The 21,579-nt window shown below is 45.4% G+C and overlaps 1 protein-coding gene across 2 annotated transcripts in view; it reads right to left on the reverse strand.

Annotated features, from left to right (window-relative positions):
* Positions 1-21,579, reverse strand: part of RUSC2 (RUN and SH3 domain containing 2) — a 74,640-nt gene that overhangs the window by 12,746 nt on the left and 40,315 nt on the right. Inside the window, exons 1-2 of one of the 2 annotated variants that reach the window (XM_017857764.1) lie at positions 9,996-11,291; positions 455-2,560 (exon numbers count right to left, since the gene is read on the reverse strand). In XM_017857764.1, the coding sequence (XP_017713253.1) occupies positions 455-2,468 (2,014 nt within the window). In that variant the 5' untranslated portion in view covers positions 2,469-2,560; positions 9,996-11,291. Of the gene's footprint in view, positions 1-454; positions 2,561-9,995; positions 11,292-21,579 lie in introns of those variants that run through there. The other variant, XM_017857763.1, reaches the window with a different exon arrangement.

Raw genomic sequence — 21,579 nt, forward strand, 5'->3', positions numbered from 1 at the left:
TTGTGTGATCTCGGCTCAGTGCAACCTCCGGCTCCTGGGTTCAAGCGATTCACCTGCCTCAGCCCCCTGAGTAGCTGGGATTACAGGCGGGTGCCACCACTCCTGGCAAGTTTTATTTTTTAGTAGAGATGGGGTTTCATTATGTTGGCCAGGCTGGTCTCAAACTCCTGACCTCAAGTGATTCGCCCGCCTCGGACTCCCAAAGGGCTGGGATCACAGGCGTGAGTCACTGTGCGGGGTCTGCTCAGTGTATTTTTGAGTCCTCTGTCTTTCCTCAGTGAGCCCACTCCACTGTAGCTGTGGGACCTGCCCTGGCCTGGAGGGATAACAGATCTAGGATGTGGAAACTCTGGTGGTATGGACGGGGTGGTTTGGCAGCGACCTGTCACGGAGGTGGCCATGCATATTCCTGCTGGTGAACAGCCACATATTTGCTAACCCTTAGGCTTCTTACCATCAGCTCTAGCTCTTGCATCCCTCTGGGTATGGCTGTTGGCTGGGCTCCCTGGCAGAGCAGGCCCTGGATCCATCAGCTGAGCCAGGGGGCCTTGCCCCGCAGCTCTAAGGCCAGCAGGAGGCATCTCACTGGAGTGGGGTCCCTGACAGACCTGGGTGGACCAGGGTGGACTTGGCTCTGGGCCAAGTAAGTCCATGCCTGGCCCCAAGGGCATGGGTGGCAGGCTATGGCTACAGCGAGTGCCCTCATCCAGTGGGGCCCCCCGATCTTGCTGGGCTTCTTGGATGGGTGAGAACTCCTGGGAGGAGTCCCCAACACTCACACGAAGTGGGGGCGAGCCAGAGCCTCCAGTTTTCTTCCGGCCCTTGGCCAGCTCGGCAAAGGAGGTCACCCTCCTAGGTGGGGAGCTAGGCCCCGCTATGGCTGCAGGGCCCTCACTCAAGCGCACTGGGCAACTCAACATGCGTTCCAGTGAGCCCAGGCGGACAGGAGGGCTGCGCTCCAGGCTGCGATCATAGCTGCGGGAGCGCTGACGTCCAGTGCTGAGGTTGGGGGGTGAAGTATTCGTGTATACTTGCCCCTCAAGCACAGTGGGGCCCACAGCAGCTGCTGCCTGGCTAGAGGAACTCACTGCTTCTTGTTCCTCTGGCTGGACTTCTGGCTTCTGGAATAGGTAATACTCAGAGGGCTGGCTGGGGCCTGGATCTGGGCCAGGGCCTGGTGGGGGACTTATCTTGGTGTGTTCCTCAGAGCAGCTGGTGATGGAAGAGCCAGCAGGGCTTGGGGATGATTGGGAGGACAGGTCACAGGTGACAAGTTTATAGTAATTTTGTGTGGCCACAACAAGACGGGCCTGGCTTTGGAAGCAGGCTGTGAGGTCAGCCACTGCTGGGCACGGCTCACAGTGTGGGCGGTAGGAGTTGCAGTTGGCATCAAGCTCAGGAGATGAGGCATGAGGGCAACCATAGCCCCCTTCCCTTCCTCCACTTTCAGGGTGATGGGACTCATAAGACATCTTAGACTCAGCTGGGGAGGGCTGCAGATCCAGGTAGAAGGCGCCAGGGTCTGAGTGGCTGCAGAAGGAAGAGTCGCTGCAGGACTGGGGGGCAGAGTTGAGATTGGCGCGGGGAGTGCCATGCATCTTGTTGTAGAGGGTGCTGAAGGTGACCAGCACACCATCTGAACTGTTGCAGGAAGAGTCGCTCACGTAGCCCATGGACTGGTCAGCTGCCTCGGACTGACTGGATGTGCTACTGCAGCGGCAGTGCTGGGCCCCTGAGCCAGAGCATCCAGGGTTCCTTGGGGATTCATCTGAACTGAGCTTCCATTCCTGGTCAAAGGAAAAGCCAGAGGTATCGCTGGCTCCGCCCCCACTGCCACTCCCACCAGGTCCCCCACACTCATCCAGCTCCATAGTGTCTGCTTCCAGCTCTGGCCGGCAGCAGTGGCTGGAGCTGCACTGCTGGGTATCCAAGGTCATCACTGGCTCCTGTTCCTGCCCTTCCACCACTCCAGCCCGACTGCGTGTTGCCCCCCATGGCATGCCCACTCCAGGGCCAGATGGTGGCAGCTGGAAAGAGGATAGATGAAAGGTGGGCTGGCTAGTGCCATGCAGGTGGAAGGACTGCTGGGTGGCACTGTCACCAATGCTGTCATCATACAGGTCACCAAGTCCTGGCTCACCCACACCCTCCTGCAGCAAGAAGGGGTTGTGTCGTTTGGGGGCTCCAGGGCCTCTTCCATCCCGACTCCTACTCTTGGTGCTGTCTATAGACCGTGCAGTTCCTCCTGGAGCAGAGTGCAGGCTGCTGAATAGCAGGGAGTCAGCTTGTCCTAGGTCTTGATCAGGCTGGGTGATGCCCAGCTCAGGTGGGCAGAAGGGATTAGGTCTTGTGCTCCCACTACCTCCACCTGCTCCTCCACAGCACTGCCTGTCTGGGACCTGGCAGTGCACCAGGGGGATGTGATGAACGATGAGGGTCTCTCCAGTCAGCTTTGGGGGACTATCCATTCTGGAAAGTTCGAATAAGGGCTTCAACAGCACCAGACACTGTCCCTGGAGCCCAGTGGGGCAGAACACATTTCATCAGGAGAGCTTGGCACCTGGAGAGAGAAGGAAAGAAAGGGAACCTAATGTCACCTCCCTGGAAGTCAGGGGCATGCCCTTCCCTACAGCATTTTCAGATGGAGAAGAACCCAGGAAGAGAAAAGGCTTGAGTCAAGATGGAGCTTGACCACACAGCCCAATAGGTGGGTGGGGACCTAACCATGCTTTCTGCATTGCACAGGTGCAGCACCTGAGGTCCCCCTTAATTTTAAGGTCACCATGCATCAAATTATGACAAAAGGCCAAGTCGTCCTAATGCCACATATGAAGGTTTGGGCAGTACTTTCCCCTTCTCTTTCAAGGACTATGTCCTTGGCAGTAAACAATGACGAGTCCTTAGCACAAAAAAACTATGAATAATGACACAAATAAGAAAAAACCATCGGCCGGGCGCGGTGGCTCAAGCCTGTAATCCCAGCACTTTGGGAGGCCGAGACGGGCGGATCATGAGGTCAGGAGATCGAGACCATCCTGGCTAACACGGTGAAACCCCGTCTCTACTAAAACATACAAAAAAATTAGCCGGGCGAGGTGGTGGGCGCCTGTAGTCCCAGCTACTCGGGAGGCTGAGGCAGGAGAATGGCGTGAACCCGGGAGGCGGAGCTTGCAGTGAACTGAGATCCGGCCACAGCACTCCAGCCTGGGCGGCAGAGCGAGACTCCGTCTCAAAAAAAAAAAAAAAAAACCATCTAGGACGTCTAAAGCTTAGACACAGCTACAGCACACAAGTTTACAGACGAGGGAACATCATGAATAATATGAACTCATAGCAATAAGCTGTAATTTTGCAAGAAGCATATTTTAAAATATACGGTATGATCTGACCAAGTGACTGTTACCTCTGATCCCCTTTCTCGTCCTATGAGCCCCAGAATATTTGTCCCTCTCTGATGACCGTGGGCTAAGTATCCTTACTATCCTCACTGCTGTACTAGAACTTCTTGAATGCAGAGACTGAGTTGGGCATTAGGGTGACTGCAAGTTATGACTGATGTCAACCTCTTCCTCCTCACGTTATCGTAAGATAAACGTGAAAGGCATAATACATTCTTAACATGTGTCTAGCTCAGGATACAGACATCCTGAAGTGCCCAAATGCTGCCCAGTTTTAGCTTAGAACCTTCACTAATGGGATCCACTAGAAAGTCTTCTCATCCCAGTTTTACAACTCTTATAGGCTAAAGCAAAGTTCTTTCTTGTTCAAGGTCTCCTGGTGCAAGGACACAGAACCCATCCTGAGCTTCTCTGGTCTCTTGGCTGCACCATGGCAGTGTGGCCTGCTCAAGTTCTAGTCTGCTGTGTTTCCACGTTCAGGTTGCAACAGTCTTCATTCCCTTCGACTCCTCACATGTAATGTTTCAAATTCATTCATTTCCCTTCTTTTTTTATTCCTATTATTTCCTTTTCACTCACCCTGAGTCTAAATCCCCCATTGCCTTTCTCTTATTCATCATTTAACTGAATCCTTGACACCATCATTTTCTTAAAATTTAACTCATTTAGACCACAGGGTCCCAGCTCATGTGGAATGTGGTAAGGGCTGAGGCAAGTCACATATACTCAAGGACATGAACAAACAATGCATAAAAAATATGGCTAAGTATATGTATGAGGGACAAGGTATTAATATACAATTGTGTTAAATTTAAGCAGCAATTATTATTTACAATCTTGCTTCCTCCCCCCCCCCGCCTTTCTGAGAGGAAGGTAGGCTCCTCTGTTGAGCTTCCAAGCCTTTGTGTGTTTATTGGGCTAATGGGTAGAGATGTAGAAGGGCAGACATTGAGTCTGAGCTACAAGAGTAAGGGTTATAGAAGAAAACATAGGAGTAAATCTTTGTTATCTTGGATTAGGTGATGGTTTCTTAGATATGACACCAAAGGCACAAGTGACAAAAGAAAAAACATAAATTGGACTCCGTAAGAACCAAAACCTTTTGTGCTTCAAAGAATACCACCAAGAAAGTGAAAAGACAATCCATAAAATGGGAGAAAATATTTGCAACTCATATACCTGATAAAAGACTTCTAATGAGAATATATAAAGAACTCTTACAACTCAACAATAAAAAGACACTCGAGGCTGGGCTCGGTGGCTCATGCCCGTAATCTTAACGCTTTGGGAGGCCAAGGCGGGAGGATCACGAGGTCAGGAGATCGAGACCACCCTGGCCGACATGGTGAAATCCCGTCTTTATTAAAAATATAAAAATTAGCTGGGTGTGGTAGTGCGTGCCTGTAATCCCAGCTACTCAGGAGGCTGAGGCAGGATAATCGCTTGAACCAGAGAGTTGGAGGTTGCAGTGAGCTGAGATCATGCCACAGCGCTCCAACCTGGCGACAGAGTGAGACTCTGTCTCAAAAAGAAAAAAAGACATATGATCCAGTTTAAAATGGGGCAAACAGTCTGAATAGGCATTTCTCTGAAGAAGACATAGAAGTGGCTAACCAGCACATGAAAAGATGTTCAACATCATTAGTCATTAGAGTAATAAAAATCGCAACGAGATACTACTTCTCTCCATCTGGGATGGATAAAATAAGAAATACAATAACAACTAGCAAATGATGATGATATGAAGAAACGGGAACCCTGAAACATTGCCGGGGGTATTATAAAATGGTGCAGTTACTTTGGAAAAGTCTGACAGTTTCTCAAAATGTTAAACATAGTGTCATGACATGACCCAGCAACTGCACTCCTGGGTATATACCCAAGAAAAATGAAAACATATGTTCACACTAAAGCTTGTACACAAATGTTCATGACAGCATTATTGACAGTAGCCAAAAATTTGGGCATAATCGAAGCCAGTCCCAAAGGGCTTTTATGATGTTGTATGATTCCATTTATATGAAATGTCCAGAATAGGCAAATCCATAGGAATAGAATGTCTTGAAATCAGGCCAAGCATGGCGGCTCATGCCTGTAATCCCAGCACTTTGGGAGGCTGAGGCAGGCGGATCACTTGAGGTCAAGACTTCAAGACCAGCCTGGCAAACATGGTGAAACCCCATCTCTACTAAAAATACAAAAATTAGCCGGGTGTTTGTCACCATTTTTGTAAATATATCTGTACGCATAGAAGAAAATCTGTAATGTGCAATAAACTGTTACTAGTGCCTATCTCTGTTGAGTGATTTGGATTATTTTTAATTTTTTTTTTTTTGCTTCAGCTGTATTTTCTAATTTGTATGTAATACCCATTTTTTGCAATTTTAAGCAATTTAAAATTTAAGCAAATTTTTTTTTTTTTTTTTTTTTTTGAGACAGGTTCTCACTCTGTCACCCAGGCTGGAGTGCAGTGGTGCGATCATGGCTCACTGCAGCCTCACTGTAGCCTCAGCCTCCTGAGTAGCTAGGACCACAGGCGTGTGCCACCACGCCTGGCTAATTTTTGTATTTTTTGTAGAGATATGGTTTCTCCATGTTGCCAAGGCTGGTCTCGAACTCGGGCTCAAGTGATCCACCTGCCTTGGCCTTCCAAAGTGCTAGGATTACAGGTCTGAGCCACCATGCCGGGCCTAAACAATTTTTTTTTTCTTTGAGGGGGTTTCTCCTTTCATACATACTAGGTTTTCCCTGGAGTCCTGGCCATAATCTCGAAGCCTGGACTAAAAGGAGTATGGAGAACTTTCTTACGTGGATAGCAGTAATTTTAGGGGTACTTATGGGTTGCAGCCATCACTGACCTTCAACGAGTACCTTTTCTTCCTTTTTAAAGCATTTTCAAGAGGCATTCACAAGTATCACATAAAAGAATGTATGATTCTGCCCACAAAACCATTACTAGGACATACATGCATTAATATGGAAAACCTGATGCACAGATACAGAATGCAGAAAGCTGACTCTAAATCAGAGACAAAGGACACATGAGTGTGGGAGATGACGGAGCCCTTGGCTGGAGGGCACTAACAGTTGTAATGTGATGTTGACATATCTATCTCCCAGACTGGAGTACAGTTCCAAGGCTGGAGACTACAATACGCTGAACTCTGTGCTTGAACACAGTAGGTGCCTGGTTATTTGTTGACTACTTCTCCCATTAAAAGAACCTGAGTTATTAGTCTTTTTATGATTGAATTATAGGAGTTTTAACATTCTGGATACAAGTCCTCTGTCAAATAATATGTCTCATGAACATTTTCTCTCAGCCTGTGGCTTGTCTGTTTTCTTAACTGTGTTTTTTGATAAATAGTTTTTAATTTATTAAATTTAAATTGATCAATTTATCAGTTTGTTTCTCTATGGTTAAATCTTTCTGTATCCTAAGAAATCTTTACCTGTCCGAAGATCATAAAGAAATGTACCTATGGTTTTCTTCTAAAAGCTGTATAGTTTTAGCTTTTACATTTAGGTTGTATTGAATCCTACTTTAACTGTCAAGCTCTTTTACTGATTGATTTCATTTTATTTTATACTTCTGTATCTCAGAGATCTTATTCTTTTTTGATCTCCACACAACCAAGGGAAATGCCCAGCAATGGCTCCTCCATAGACGATTCCAATTCAGCCATCTAAGGGGAAGTTCTCCAGGCACCTCATGAGATTTTGTACTCATGCTTTGCCCACCTGGTTCACATTTACTTACAAGGCACTTTTTATGTATGTCATATCTTACTGATCCTTACATAAACTTACCAAATGAGGCGGAGCCATCTTCATTTTCAAAATAAGGAAATTTACACTCAGAAAATGAAATGACTTGCCCAAGACCACTCAGTGAATAAATAACAGAATTAAGATGAGACTCAGGAATCCTAACTTTTGACCTTTTTTCTTGATCAGTTAAGAATATAATGAGAGTAGACCCAGCATGGGGGCTCACGCCTGTAATCCCAGCACTTTGGGAGGCCGAGGCAGGCGGATCATGAGGTCAAGAGATTGAGAACGTCCTGGCCAACATGGTGAAACCCCGTCTCTACTACAAATACAAAAATTAGCTGGGTGTGGTGGCACGCTCCTGTAATCCCAGCTACTTGGGAGGCTGAGGCAGGAGAATCACTTGAACCCAAGAGGCAGAGTTTGCAGTGAGCTGAGATCGTGCCACTGCACTCCAGCCTGGGTGATAGAGCGAGACTCCATCTTAAAAAAAAAAAAAGAGTAAACTGTACATATGACACCACAGAGAACATTTACTGAGAGTGTATCTCAGGCTCCTTTCCTGGGAGTGACTTTTTCTACATCAAGACAAGTGGCCCATCCCCTCTAATGAAGGTGAAGAGAAAACACTGAGCTGGAAGAGCTCATTTCAGACTTTTTCTGCCCTGACTAAATGGAGAGACATGGAAGATGAGGATGGGGAAGAAACAGAGGATTCAGAATAAGAGTAAAGTAGAAGACAGCTCTTTCAGAAGATGAGCCCTCTAGCTATGCCTACCAGGTAGAGTGGAATGGTGGTCTCAGCCAGTATAAAGTTATGAAGTCATGCTCTCCAAAATCAGGAAAAGCTTTCTATGAGAGCCTCTTTCCTGGCCCTTGTCCCAAATGGGTGTCTCTTGTCCTATTATAATACTATAAATGATCATTTATTCAACACTTATATGCCATTAATTTACATACATCATCTCTAAATGTACTGTAACATTTTTAAGTAGGCATAATCCTTCCCATTATAAAGATGAGAAAACCAAAGCTTAGAGTGTATAAGTAGTTTGCCCATATTTATACATCTGAGATGGGATTCATTCCCAGGTCTGCCCAATTTGTAATTATTTCCACTACAATGGCCTTCCAAAGAAAATGATTGGGGCCACACCCTCTTCCTAAAGTCCTTGCAATTACTCTGCTCCCAGAGCAGCTGCATCCTACCTGTCCTGGGTAGACCCACATTTCAGCTTCCATTTACACAGGTTATGTCTATCTGCCTCTCTATTCTATGAACCTACAGTCCCTTTCATACTGTCCCCAGGCTCTGATCACACTTGTCAATCCCACCTCCTGCCCCAGTTCCCAGCCCTTATCTCCCTGCCCCATACATGGTCTCAAGTCTCATTTTTCCCTGCTCTGTGGTTCACATTCCTAGACACTTCCTGGGAACAAATACACTCCCATAACTATCCAGTGTATTCCTCAACTATATTATTTGCACAACATGGCACTACTGTCTCCTATTATCCTATGTTTTTGAACCCTCTATCAAGGTGGTTATTAGAAGTGGGAATTTTTTTACAATTATTTTTTACAGACAGAGTCTAGCTTTGTTGCTTAGGCTAGAGTGCAGTGATGCAATCATAGCTCACTGCACCTTGAACTCCTGGGCTCAAGTGATCCTCCCACCTCAGCCTCCTTAGTAGCTGGGACTACAGGTGCACACCACAATGCCTGGCTAATTTTTAAATTTTTTGTAGAGACAGGGTTTCACCATGTTGCCCAGGCTGGTCTCAACTCCTAGGCTCAAGTGATCCTCCCACCCCAGCCTCTCAAAGTGCTGGGATTACAGGTGTGGAAATGAGAATTTAGGGAACTCTTCCTACCTGCTCAGCAATGGAGCAACTCTGGGCAGGAAAACCCCAGAAAAAAGATTTCCTCTAGCTTTGGTCATCAATGTCTTTCTGCCAGTCATAGAACCCCTTCCCTCTTTTTTGGCCTTCTGAATAAAGACGGGGAAGACAATGGTCTTCAATTGCTCTTCTCTAGCAATCTGACCTTGACTTGAGATCCTGATAAGATGCCTCGGTAGGACTGATAACCCTTTTCCTGACTGGTCCTCTCCTGGGTAGGATCAAAGGGAGAAGGGCAGGAGGGTAGATTTGGGAGTGTTAGCTTACGCTTAGGTCTCTTCTTGAAGGCTTATTGTAACAGGTCAGGTGCCCTAGGCATTACAATGACTGTCCCTGCCCCTGCTATACACTGTGGGGCACCCTGTTTTCTTACTCCATCCTTACCTGGAGCCTGGTGGCTCCCATAGCACCAGCAGATATGGTATGTGTGTCTATGTGCATGTATAGCTATGTGCATGTATGTATGTATGTGTGTGTGTGTGGACAGAAAGGCTTCCCAGCCCCTTCTCTTGAAAGCTGCATGGATCCTTGCATATTCTCCATCATAAACTTACAGTAGCTGTAGGGGTGTCTCCTCCCATTAAGGCTTTGTTTCTAGATCTGACTCCCCCATCCCTGACCCATACTAGAAGCTTCATTAGAAATGCCCAAAAAGGAAGGATGAGATCTGCTTCTTGACAAAATAGCATAAATGGCATTAGCCCAAGCCTTGGCTTTTCCTCATCTCTGCACCATAGCCCAAATGTATGCATGGAAGAGCTTGTCTAATGCTGTGCTCCCGCACGTTCCCCTCTTTATCCCCCCGGAACCGTCCCCCTCTCCCTTTTGGAAAGACAAAGCCAACCCTCAGAAGCCAGGGCCCAAATGTGCTGATCAGTATCCTAGCATCTCTGCCCTGCCCCTCCCCCAGCTCCCTGAGCCATACCTTTGTCAGGAGCCTTGCGCTGGACCCCTGATGTGTCTGTCCCTTTTGCACTCCGACCAAGCTCTACCTCGACAGTTCCAGCTGAGACACTGTTCCACGGGACCACACAGGGGAACTGGACCGATTTCCTAAGATCTGATTTCTGCTAATACAATGGCATCGTTGCTAATGCAGGGAGGCTGCGCAATCCCAGCCCCAGTCTCCGTGCTGCTGCCGCGGCTGCTGGTGATGCGGTGACGTTGCTGCTAAGGGAAGGGGGAAGGGAAAGGAGCAGGCAGGCCCACAGCACAGCCACTCAGCCTCCCTCCCTTCCATTCCCTGTGGGCCCTTTAGCCTAGGGAAGGGGGAGGGTAGAGAAAGGAGCCAGCCACAGAGGGCAGTCAGTGCTGGAAGATGGAGAACTCTCAAGACGGCAAAGGAAAAATGGGGAGAGTTGTGTCTAGCTCCTCTTTTGTCCTTAGGCGTCTCAGGGAAGATGTCTGGGCAGAGCCTTGGAGCTTCCTTCCTTCTTTAGGCTCCTCCTTTTATATCTTAACCAGAAACCTCTCCCTCCTCTTTTTGCCCATTGTGAATGACTCTGTTTTGCAGCTTTTTCCTCTAACCAGGATTCCAGACTAGCCTCAGGGTGGGGCATTCAGCCTGGGAGGGGATTCCTGAAGCCCAGAAGGGAGGCTGCAGGGACCAGTCACCATTCTGCCAGCAGTTAACTTGAACTCAGTCCTGGTGGATGGCCCACGAGTCTTAGCACTGGCCTTCCTAGAGAGACAGGGTGCTAGGCAGGCTTCTGTACACTGGGGTGGTAAGTCTTAAGGACCTGGAGGCTGCAGGCCCTCTTCCTAACACGGTATTCAATTCAGTTCCCTGGGTCTTCAGAGGTCTACTCGCTATGGCTGAAGTAGAACTGGCCCTTCTCACATACATCGGTTCTCAGTCAGTGCTCAGCTGGGTCCAGCTGGGTTTGTGTGGAGACACAATCCCTCTAGCCAGGCTGAAAGGCCAGGAAGCCTATCTTCCCAGGGAAAGGAAGGCAGGGGACAGTGGTCTCTCCTAGGCCAGAGAAAAATCTCAGTTCTGCTTGGAGACCTACAGAGTCCTCTGCTCCTTTCCTGCTCCACCCTCCTCAGGTTCTGGGCCAATTCTGTGGGAATAAGGAAAAAAGGAAGAAACTGCAGCTAGAGCCAGTTGTACAGGAAGTTGCGGTGAGGTCTCTGTCCACTTCGTGTCACTGCTCCCTGCTGCTACGCTTGAACACAGAGATAGTCTCAAGCAGGGGTTGGTCCCCAAACACTAGCCCTGCCTAGGGCTCCTCCCAAGGTGACTACTATCTGGACTCCACAGCCATGCCCTCGGATTTCAGGGCCTTAGAAAGAAGCCTTTGGAGAAACCACTGGCCAAGACCATAACAGCTATCCCTCAGGATCCGGAAGAGATGTAACTTCTTTTCCTTTCTTGTTTCTCCTATTCCCTATGACACCCATGTGTCCACTGACACCATGCTCAGCTGAGTCAATTGTAGAGAGAAGAACAAAAACACACAAAGACACAAAGATCCATCTCCAGCCTTGACTTGTTTGAGCAGCCATGGCCCCTTGATCCTATAAAGCAGGAAACAGTGAGGAAGGGAAGGAAGGAGGGAGACTGCTGTTCATAGCCAGCCACTGAAAGGTGAGGAAATGGTGTTACTCTGCCTTCCTCTTGCCTAGCTGATACAGACCACAAAGCGGGGTTGGATAAGCATCTGTAGGTTAGGGCAAAGTTAATCTTCATGACCAAGCATTTGGAGTTCAAGCTGCTTACCATGAGAGCTCTGGGCCCAGGGTCTTTGAGTCTGAAATTTCTGTGAGGCTAAGTCATGCATTGTGCTAGACAGCCAGTGTTTTCAGTTGCCTATGGAAGGTGGCAGCTCTCAGACCTCTAGTGCTTGGCTTAATTCACTACATCACAGACAACCTTGCCACTTACTTCCTAACCACTACTGCCAAAGATCCAGGGCTTTTGAGGAAAGATCAAATTATTTTCCAGCCAGAAACAAAACACAAATATTGTTACATTATAAACCTCGACCACCTCCTAACTTGTCTCCCTACTTGTAATTTACTTTTTAGTACTACCAGATTCATCTCCCTAAAGCACCACCTTTCTTCAACATGCCACTCCTCCTGGCCCTTTTAATGGTTTCTCATTACCCAGAGAATCAAGTTGAGCCTCCTCATTTTGGCTTTAGAGGTCATCCATCTCGGCTGTCTACTCTTTTTTTTTTTTTTTTGAGTTTCACTCTTGTCATCCAGGCTGGAGTGTAGTGGCGTGATCTTGGCTCACTGCAACCTCCGTCTCCCGGGATCAAGTGATTCTTCTGTCTCAGCCTCCTGAGTAGCTGGGATTACAGGCACCCGCAACCATGACCCGGCTAAGGTTTATATTTTTAGAAGAGACGGGGTTTTGCCATGTTGGCCAGGCTGGTTTTGAACTCCTGACCTCAGGTGATCCACGTGCCTCGGCCTCCCAAAGTGCTGGGATTACAGGTGTGAGCCACCGTGCCCGGCCTTGGCTGTCTACTCCACTCAACCTTGGTTTCCCATCATGCAATCCTCGAAACATGTTTCAGAAGATCATTTCCACTCTGCTGCATTTGTTCATTCAGACTCTCCTTCCTGTTACACTTGGCCCTGTTCAAAATTATCCAAACCTACCAGGCCCAGAGCAACTCCTCCATCAAGTCTCCTCTGATTACCCCAGAGCCAGAAATAATCTGTCCTCTGAACCAGTGGTTGCAGGTGGTTGATTTTACAGACAAGAAAACAACTTCCACAAAAAACAGAGGGATCAATATTGGATTGCCAACTTCTTATATTGTCAAGTAGCATCATTACAAAACTTTACATCAATGATCATAACTTTATAAGAAAGAGCATACTGTACTTTTCTCATTGCATTGCATATTAATGGCGAAATTCATCAGCAACTAGAATCAGTCCCTGAGAAGTTTTAAGTAAATCATGTCACTTAACATGGTTATTGTTCTCTTTTGCATATCTGCCTTAATATCTCTTCTAGACTGCGAAGTCAGAGTTATAGTCATCTGTGCATCTCCATTATCCAGTATATAAGACAATATCATTTTTATTTTGTGTTTCCCATAAAACCTAGCATAGTGCTTGGCATATGGAAGTCTTGTTGAACAAGAATAATCTAAAAAGAGATGCTCCTTGTGTATAAATCAGAATAAGTGGTGGGTAGACTTGACTAAATAAGCTTGGAAGAGAAGACTGTTTACTGTTTTTCATGTGGAAAAAAAAAAAAATCTATTAAAAAGAAGCTTAGGTGGCCGGGCACGGTGGCTCACACCTGTAATCACAGCACTTTGGGAGGCCGAAGCGGGCCGATCACCTGAGGTCAGGAGTTCAAGACCAGCCTGGCCAACATGGTGAAACCTTATCTCTACTAAAAATACAAAAATTAGCTGGGTGTGGTGGTGGGCACCTGTAACCCCAGCTATTCGGGAGGCTGAGGCAGGAGAATCACTTGAACCCAGGAGGTGGAGGTTGCAGTGAGCCGAGATTGCACCACTGCACCTCAGCCTGGACAACAAGGGCGAGACTCCATATCTAAAAAAAAGAAGCTTAGGCAACAAAGAAGTAATTCTTCATAACCTAGAATTAGGCAACACATTCTTAGACATGATATAAAATATACAAGTGACAAAAGGAAAAAACAGAAAAACTTTGACTTCCTGCTGGCAAAATGAGGGAAAAAAAAAAAAACAAACAAACTAGACTTCATAAAAATTTAAAACTTTTGTTCTTCAAAGGACACAATCAAGAGAGTCAAAAGACAACCCACAGAATGTGAGAAAATTTGCAGATCATATATCTGATAAGGAACTTCTATCCAGAATATATTTCAAAACCCTTACAACTCAGTAATAAAAGACAAATAATCAAATTTTTAAATGGGCAAAGGGGGCCGGGCATGGTGGCTCACACCTATAATCCCAGAGCTTTGGGAGGCCAAGGCGGGCAGATCACTTGAGGTCAGGAGTTTGAGACCAGCCTGGCCAACATGGTGAAACCCATATCTACCAAAAAAATACAAAAATTAGCTGGGTGTGATGGTGCACACCTGTAATCCCAGCTACTTGGGAGGCTAAGGCACAAGAGGTGCTTGAACCTGGGAGGCAGAGGTTGCAGTGAGCTAAGATTGCACTCCTGCACTCCAGTCAGGGTAACAGAGTGAGAACCTGTCTCAAAAAAATAAATAAGTAAATAAATAAAAATGGGCAAAGGATTTGTGTGTATGTGTGTGTATTATTTGTAGAGATGGGGGTCTCACTATGTTGCCCAGACTGGTCCAAAACTCCTGAGCTCAAGTGATCCTCCTGCTTCGGCCTCCCAAAGTACTGGGATTACAGGCATGAGCCAGCATGCCTGGCTGGGCAAAGGATTTGAATAAACATTTCCCCAAAGAAGACACACAAATGGTCAACAAGTACTTATATAAACAAATGCTTAACATCATTAATCATTAGGCAGTACAAATCAAAACTAAAGTGAGATACTACTTGACCCCACTAGAATGGCTAAAATAAAAAAAGGCAAGCAGTCACACATGTTGACAATGATGTGTAGAAACTGAACTCTCACACATTGCTGAGGGCACTGTAAAATGGCGCAACCACTTTGGAAAACAGTTCTGGCAGTTTCTCAAAAAGTTAGAGTTACCATATGACCCCAGCAATTCTGCTTCTAGGTGTATACCTACAAGAAACAAAAAACATCCACACAGAAGCTTGTATATGAGTATTCCTAGTAGCATTACTCGTAATAGTCAAAAACTAGGAGCAAAGCAACCAAAATGTTCATCAACAGAAGGGATAAATAAAAGGTGGTACACAAAATGAATTAATTCAGCAATAAAAGGGAATGAAGTCCTGATAAATGCTCCAAAATGGATGAACCTTGAAAACATGCTCGGTAAAAGAAGAAACACAGAAAGTCACATATTGTTTCATTCCATTTACACGATATGTCCAGACAAGGCAAATCTATAGAGACGAAAAGTAGATCAGTGGCTGCCAGAGGCTGGAGAGGCAGAGAGATGGGGAGTGCCTGCTAATGGGTGTGGGGTTTCTTTTGGGAATGATGAAATGTTCCAAAATTAGACTACAGTCATAGTTGCACAACTCTGTGAATATACTAAAACAATTGAATTGTATACTTTAAATGGTGAAATGTAGATATGTCAATTATATTTCAATAAAGCTGTTAAAAACAGTGGCAGCTGCTGTAGGAGCTTGAGTGGTATTGCTCAGATCCACAGAGGCCAAAGTCTTTGAGAACCCCATAACGGGGTATGGGTGAGAAGTGGAATGTCAGAGTACCAGAAAGCAGAGGATATCACTGCATGTCAATCCAAGGACATCAGAGTCAGATAGTCCTCTTTCTTTTTTCAACACCAAATTCTTTTTTTTTTGTTGAGTCTTGCTCTGTCACCCAGGCTGGAGTGCAGTGGTGTGATCTCGGCTCACTGCAACCTCTGCCTCCTGGGTTCAAGCGATTCTCGTGCCTCAGCCTCTCGAGTAGCTGGAATTACAGGCATGCACCACTATGCTTGGCTATTTTTTGTATTTTTTAGTAGAGACCGGGTTTCGCCATGTTGCCCAGGCTGGTCTTGAACTCCTGAGCTTAAGCGATCTGCTTGCCTAGGCTTCCCAAAGTGCTAGGATTACAGGTGTGAGCCACCACACCCAGCCTTGACACCAAAATTCCTTAACAAATGGACTCTTAAAATTCTCTCTCTACTCTCTCCTTCATCATTTCTTAACCACCAGAAATCTTTTTTCTTATAACATTTGAGCTGTGTGAAGCAGTTATAATTTTTTAACTTATAATATTGGAATCATCCGACACTATCAGCAATCATCCTTTCCTATTCAACTCCTCTTTCCCTTTGGCTTTTTTTTTTTTTTTTTTTTTTTTTTTTTTTTTTTTGAGACATTTAAGACAGTTTCGCTCTGTCACCCAGGCTGGAGTGCAATGGCTGATCTTGGTTCACTGTAACCTCCACCTCCCAGGTTAAAGTGATTTTCGTTCCTCAGCCTCCCAAGTAGCTGGCATTACAGGTGCATGCCACCACAGCCAGCTATATTTTTGTGGTTTTGGTAGAGACAGGGTTTCTTGTAACATTTTAACATTATCCTTCATGAATGAGAAATCTGAGATTATAGGCACGTGCCATCATACCTGGCCCCTTTTGGCTTCTGTAAACCAATCCTCCTAGTTCTGCTTCTTAGATAATTCCTTCTTCTGTTGTTTAATTAAAACATACCTGGCCAGGCCGGGCGCGGGTGGTCAAGGGCCGTAATCCAAGCATTTGGCGAGGCCAAGATGCAGATCCCGACGGTCAGGAGATCGAGACCATCCTGGTACATGTGGAACACTCCAGGTCTCTATAAAAAAAAAAAAAAAGAACACAAACAACTAGCGGGCGATGGTGGGCGGACGCCGGTAGTCCAGCTACTGCGGGAGGCTGAGGCAGGAGAATGGCATAACCCGGGAGGGGGAGCTTGCAGTGAGCTGAGATCCGGCAGCTGCACTCCAAGCCTGGCCGACAGAGTGAGACTCCATCTCAAAAAAAAAAAAAAAAAAAAAAAAAAAAAAAAAAAAAAAAAAAAATACCTGGCCCATATTTAAATGCGCAAATTTACAGCAAGGTTAGATCTGAAGTCTTTTCAATCTGAACAATCTTTAGTACTTCCCATTATCTTTGCTGTTGATTTCCAAATCTTATATTCTTCCTGAACTTCCAGAATCAAATCTCCAATAGCCTGTCAGATACTTACTATTACCTCAAATTCAACACATCTAAAACCAAATCAATTTTTTAAATTTCAAATTAGGTCTCTTTGGACTGCCTGTACTTGAAAACAAAAGAGTCATCTGGACTCTCTTTACATTCATATAATTACCAAGTCATGCTGAGTCTTCCTTCCAATGTTTTGGGCGTTAACTTAATAATTCCTTTTTTTTTTTTTGAGACAGAGTCTTGCTCTGTTGCCCAGGCTAGAGTACAGTGGCACAATCTCTGCTCACTGCAAGCTCCTTCTCCTGGGTTCACGCCATTCTCCTGCCTTAGCCTCCTGAGTAGCTGGGACTACAGGCGCCTGCCACCACACCTGGCTAATTTTTTTGTATTTTAGTAGAGATGGGGTTTCACAGTGTTAGCCAGGATGGTCTTGATCTCCCGACCTCATGATCCGCCCGCCTTGGCCTCCCAAAATGCTGGGATTACAGGCATAAGCCACCATGTCCGGCCCAATAATTTCTTGTTTTTACTATGTTTCCACTACTATGCTAAACACTTACCTACATTATCTCATTTAATCCATATAACCACTCTCTAAGCTAGGTGTTATTATTCTTCATGAATGAGAAATCTGAGGCTCAGGGATATTAAATAATCTTCCCAATGTAACTCAGTCAGTAAATGTCTAAGCTGGGACTCAGATAAAGACCTGTATGATTCTAGAGTCAGTATTTTTAACCACTTCTTCTATTGCCTCTCCAGTTCATATCCCTACTCTATCCTCCAAATTCAGGCCTGTATTACCTCTCCTCTGATTTATATAGTCTTCTAACTTAGTTTTCTTACCTTCATTGTCTCTTGGTTCCCAGCTATCACATATACAGGCACAAGAGTAATCTCCTCAACTTCCTTCAACAAGTCACTCTACTACTAAAATATCTTCAGTGGCTCCCTACTGTCTACAGGATAAATCCAAATTCTTTTTTTTTGTTTTTTTGGAGACCGAGTCTTGCTCTGTCGCCCAGGCTAGAGTGCAGTGGTGCAATCTCAGCTCACCACAAGCTCCGCCTCCCAGGTTCATGCCATTCTCCTGCCTCAGCCTCCTGAGTAGCTGGGACTACAGGTGCCCAACACCATGCCTGGCTAATTTTTTTGTATTGTTTAGTGGAGACGGGGTTTCACCGTGTTAGCCAGGATGGTCTAGATCTCCTGACCTCGTGATCCATCTGCCTCAGCCTTCCAAAGTGCTGGGATTACAGGTGTGAGCCACTGTGCTCGGCCCCAAATTCTTTAATGTGGCGTTCAAAGTTCCTTTCTACCGGCCAGGCGCAGTGGCTCACACCTGTAATCCCAGCACTTTGGGAGGCTAAGGCAGACAGATCACTTGAGGTCAGGAGTTCGAGACCAGCCTGGCCAACATGGTGAAACCCTGTCTCTACAAAAACACAAAAATTAGCCAGGCATGGTGGTGTGTGCGTGTAATCCCAACTGCTTGGAAGGCTGAGGCAGGAGAATCGCCATGAACCCAGGAGGCGGAGGTTGCAGCGAGCAGAGATTGCGCCACTGTACTCCAGCCTGGGCGACAGAGTGAGACTCAGTCTCAGAAAAAAACAAAAATAAAAAACAACCAAAAACCCCCAAAGTTCCTTTCTACCTATCCAACCACATTCCCGTCACATGCCGAATATACCCTGAGTTTTGGCTTACTCACTGGGAAGGTATCTGGAATGTTCTCCCCATTCCCTCCCACCCTTCATTTTAAGGATTTGGCTCAAATTCTACCATATCTGGAAGCTTTTCTTTCTCATGGAAATCCTTCTCCTAAACTTCTTCAATACCAATTATATGTACAACTCATTTGGTATCAAGACTTGGCCATTTTATTATCTCTTAATGACAGTACACTTCTAGATGGTGAAACTGTGTCTTATACATTGATAGGTAATTCTGAGCAAAGGGCCTTGGCACATAGTGGAAGACCAATGATGTCTGATAAAGCTACTGAATGGCTGGCCGGGTGGGGTGGCTCACACCTGTAATCTCAGCATTTTGGGAGGCTGAGGTGGGCGGATTGCTTGAGCTTATGAGTCGAGACCAGCCTGCGCAACATGGTGAAACCCCATCTCTATAAAAAATACAAAAATCAGCTGGGTGTGCTGGTATGCACCTGTAGTCCTAGCTACTTGGGAGACTGAGGTGGGAGGACGGCTTGAGCTTGGGAGGCATAAGTTGCGGTGAGTGGAGATTGTGCCACTGCCCTCAAGCCTGGACAACAGAATAAGGCCCAGTCTCAAAAACAAACAAAAACAAAGCTACTGAATGGATGGCAAGCACAGCAGGTGCAATGGAGCCCAGCTGGCTTTGAGAAGGTCAACCTCTTCTGAGAATGGCATATTTGATGAAGAAGAAGAAGGTAAGGAAGAAAAACTGAAAGCCAAGCCTTAGTAAAGTGCTTAGTAAATAAATATTTAATGCCAAGATCTTAAACCCTTCATTACACTCCATGCTCATTCTGAGAATGGAAGCATGACTGAGCAGCTATGTCTTCAGTCAGTACATTCCCTCCCATTTATATCCACAGTCATGACCCTGGAGCAAAGGCTGTAAAGGTTGCAAAGTGCCAGACTGACTATCACATCTAGTGTGTCAATAGGTTTATGTGGCTTGCACAGTAAAAATGCCATCATAAACATTAGCAAAGGCTGCAAAGTGACAGCCTGACTGTCACATCTAGTATGTCAATAGGTTTTATGTGCTTTGTATAGTAAAAATGCCACCATAAACATTTTGGAGATTTCTAGAAAAAAGTCTAGATTTCCATCTTGTCTTGCTTGAAAAAAAAAAAGAACTGGCTATACTAAGCCCTCATTCCTACATGATAACAATCAACTGGAACTGAGAAGTGGCTCCCCTCATTAGATGAGCATGTGACCTTCAGTTTGCCACGTTCCCACCACTCCTCATGGCAGCTTCACTGGTTCATTTTACTTATTTGCATTATTTGTCTGGCTCCTATAAGGCATCTGAGTTTGCAACTCTTGCCCCAGAATAACAGTTATGCATTTTCTTTATATCTCTACCCTCCTCGATTTGCCTCATATTTCCCCAATGATGTTCACTGCAATATTACTTGCAACAGAGAAAAATTGAGAATATTCTAAATATCCAATGAAAAAATGGCTAGTGAGCTACCCATGTAATGGAATATAATAGAACCATTAAAACTGTGTATACAAGGTATATACAATGGTATCGAAAAGCCTTTTAAGCTAATTTATTTATTTTTTTTCTTTTTTAAACTTTTAAAATTCTTTTTTTTATTATTATTTTTTTAGAGATGGGGGTCCCATTATGTCAGCCAGGTCTGTCTCGAATTCCTGGCCTCAAGTGAGCCTCCCATTTTGGTCTCCCCAACTGCTGGGATTACAGGTGTGAGCCACCATGCCTGGCCCTTTTAAGCTAATTTAAAAAGTAAAATATCAGTGCTTTGAGAGACTGAGGAGGGAAGAATGTTTGAGCCTAGAAGTTCAAGACCAGCCTGGGTAATAAAGCGAGACACTGTCAACACAAAAATTTAAAAATTAGCTGGATGTGGTGGCACATGCCTATGGTTCTAGCTACTTGGGAGGCTAAGGTAGGAGGCTGACTTGAACCCAGGAGTTTTGGGCTCCAGTGAGTATCACTGCACTCCAGCCTGGGTGACAGAGCGAGACTCCATCTCAAAAAAAAAAAAGGATACCAAATCGCATAAAGAGAATTCTGCTTCCCACATTATGGTAATCAAGACATTACAGGGCTCCTTTCACTGCAAAATATGTGAAATATGAGATCATATATTATATATATATATATGTACTTTTTAAAGGAATAGGGTCTCACTCTGTCACCCAGGCTGGAGTGCAGTGGCCCAATCATAGCCCGCTGCAACCTTGAGCTGGGCTCAAGCAATTCTCCTGCCTCAGCTCCCACAAGTAGGTGGGACTACAAGCACGTGCCACCATGCCTGGCTAATGTTTAAATTTTTTGTAGAGATGGCATCTTGCTATGTTGTCCAGGCTGATCTTGAACTTCCAGCCTCAAGGAATCCTCCTGCCTCAGCCTTCCAAAGCACTGGGATTATAGGCATGAGCCACAGTTACTGGGCAATATATACTTTTAAAAGCATTTCAGGTCTTTCAGTATATAGGAGACATTTATGTGACTACCCAATTCCCCAAAAAGAGAAAAATTCATGAGCTATGCAGTAAGCAAGGGGGAGGATCAGGGTTCCCTGTGGGCCAATTCCCAGAGCATCACTGCAGCCAAGATGATAAGACTTGCGCCACTGGAAGACTTAGCCCCCTCAAGGGTGAGGGGGCTAAACCTGAGAGTTCTGCATTAAGCACAAACAGGGAAGCCTGAAGGAAGTTCATCATGATCCACGGTAGGTGGTGTTCCACAGCTTTTGGTAGAAGCAGATACGAATTTTCTCTGGGGGAAAATATTTCCCAACCTAAGTCAACAGAATTCTCAAAATTAAAGAGCAACAAAAATTAGAATTAATGATCACAAAGATGCCATAAGCACATAACAGAGAAAACAATAAATTATATATTTAGATTGCAAGAACTTCAGATACCAAAAATGTCAGTTACAGAATATAAATCAGCTATGTGTGAAATGTTTTAAAATAAAAGATAAATCTCAAAGGTAAGTGAGTGGCAATGAATTATTAGAAATAACCAGGCAGATCTGAAAAAGAACGAAATATGTTTAGAAGTTAGAAAAATAATTATTAAAATAA

This window comes from Rhinopithecus bieti, unplaced genomic scaffold, assembly GCF_001698545.2.
Source record: "Rhinopithecus bieti isolate Rb0 unplaced genomic scaffold, ASM169854v2 scaffold_47691, whole genome shotgun sequence".
Lineage (NCBI taxonomy): Eukaryota > Metazoa > Chordata > Mammalia > Primates > Cercopithecidae > Rhinopithecus > Rhinopithecus bieti.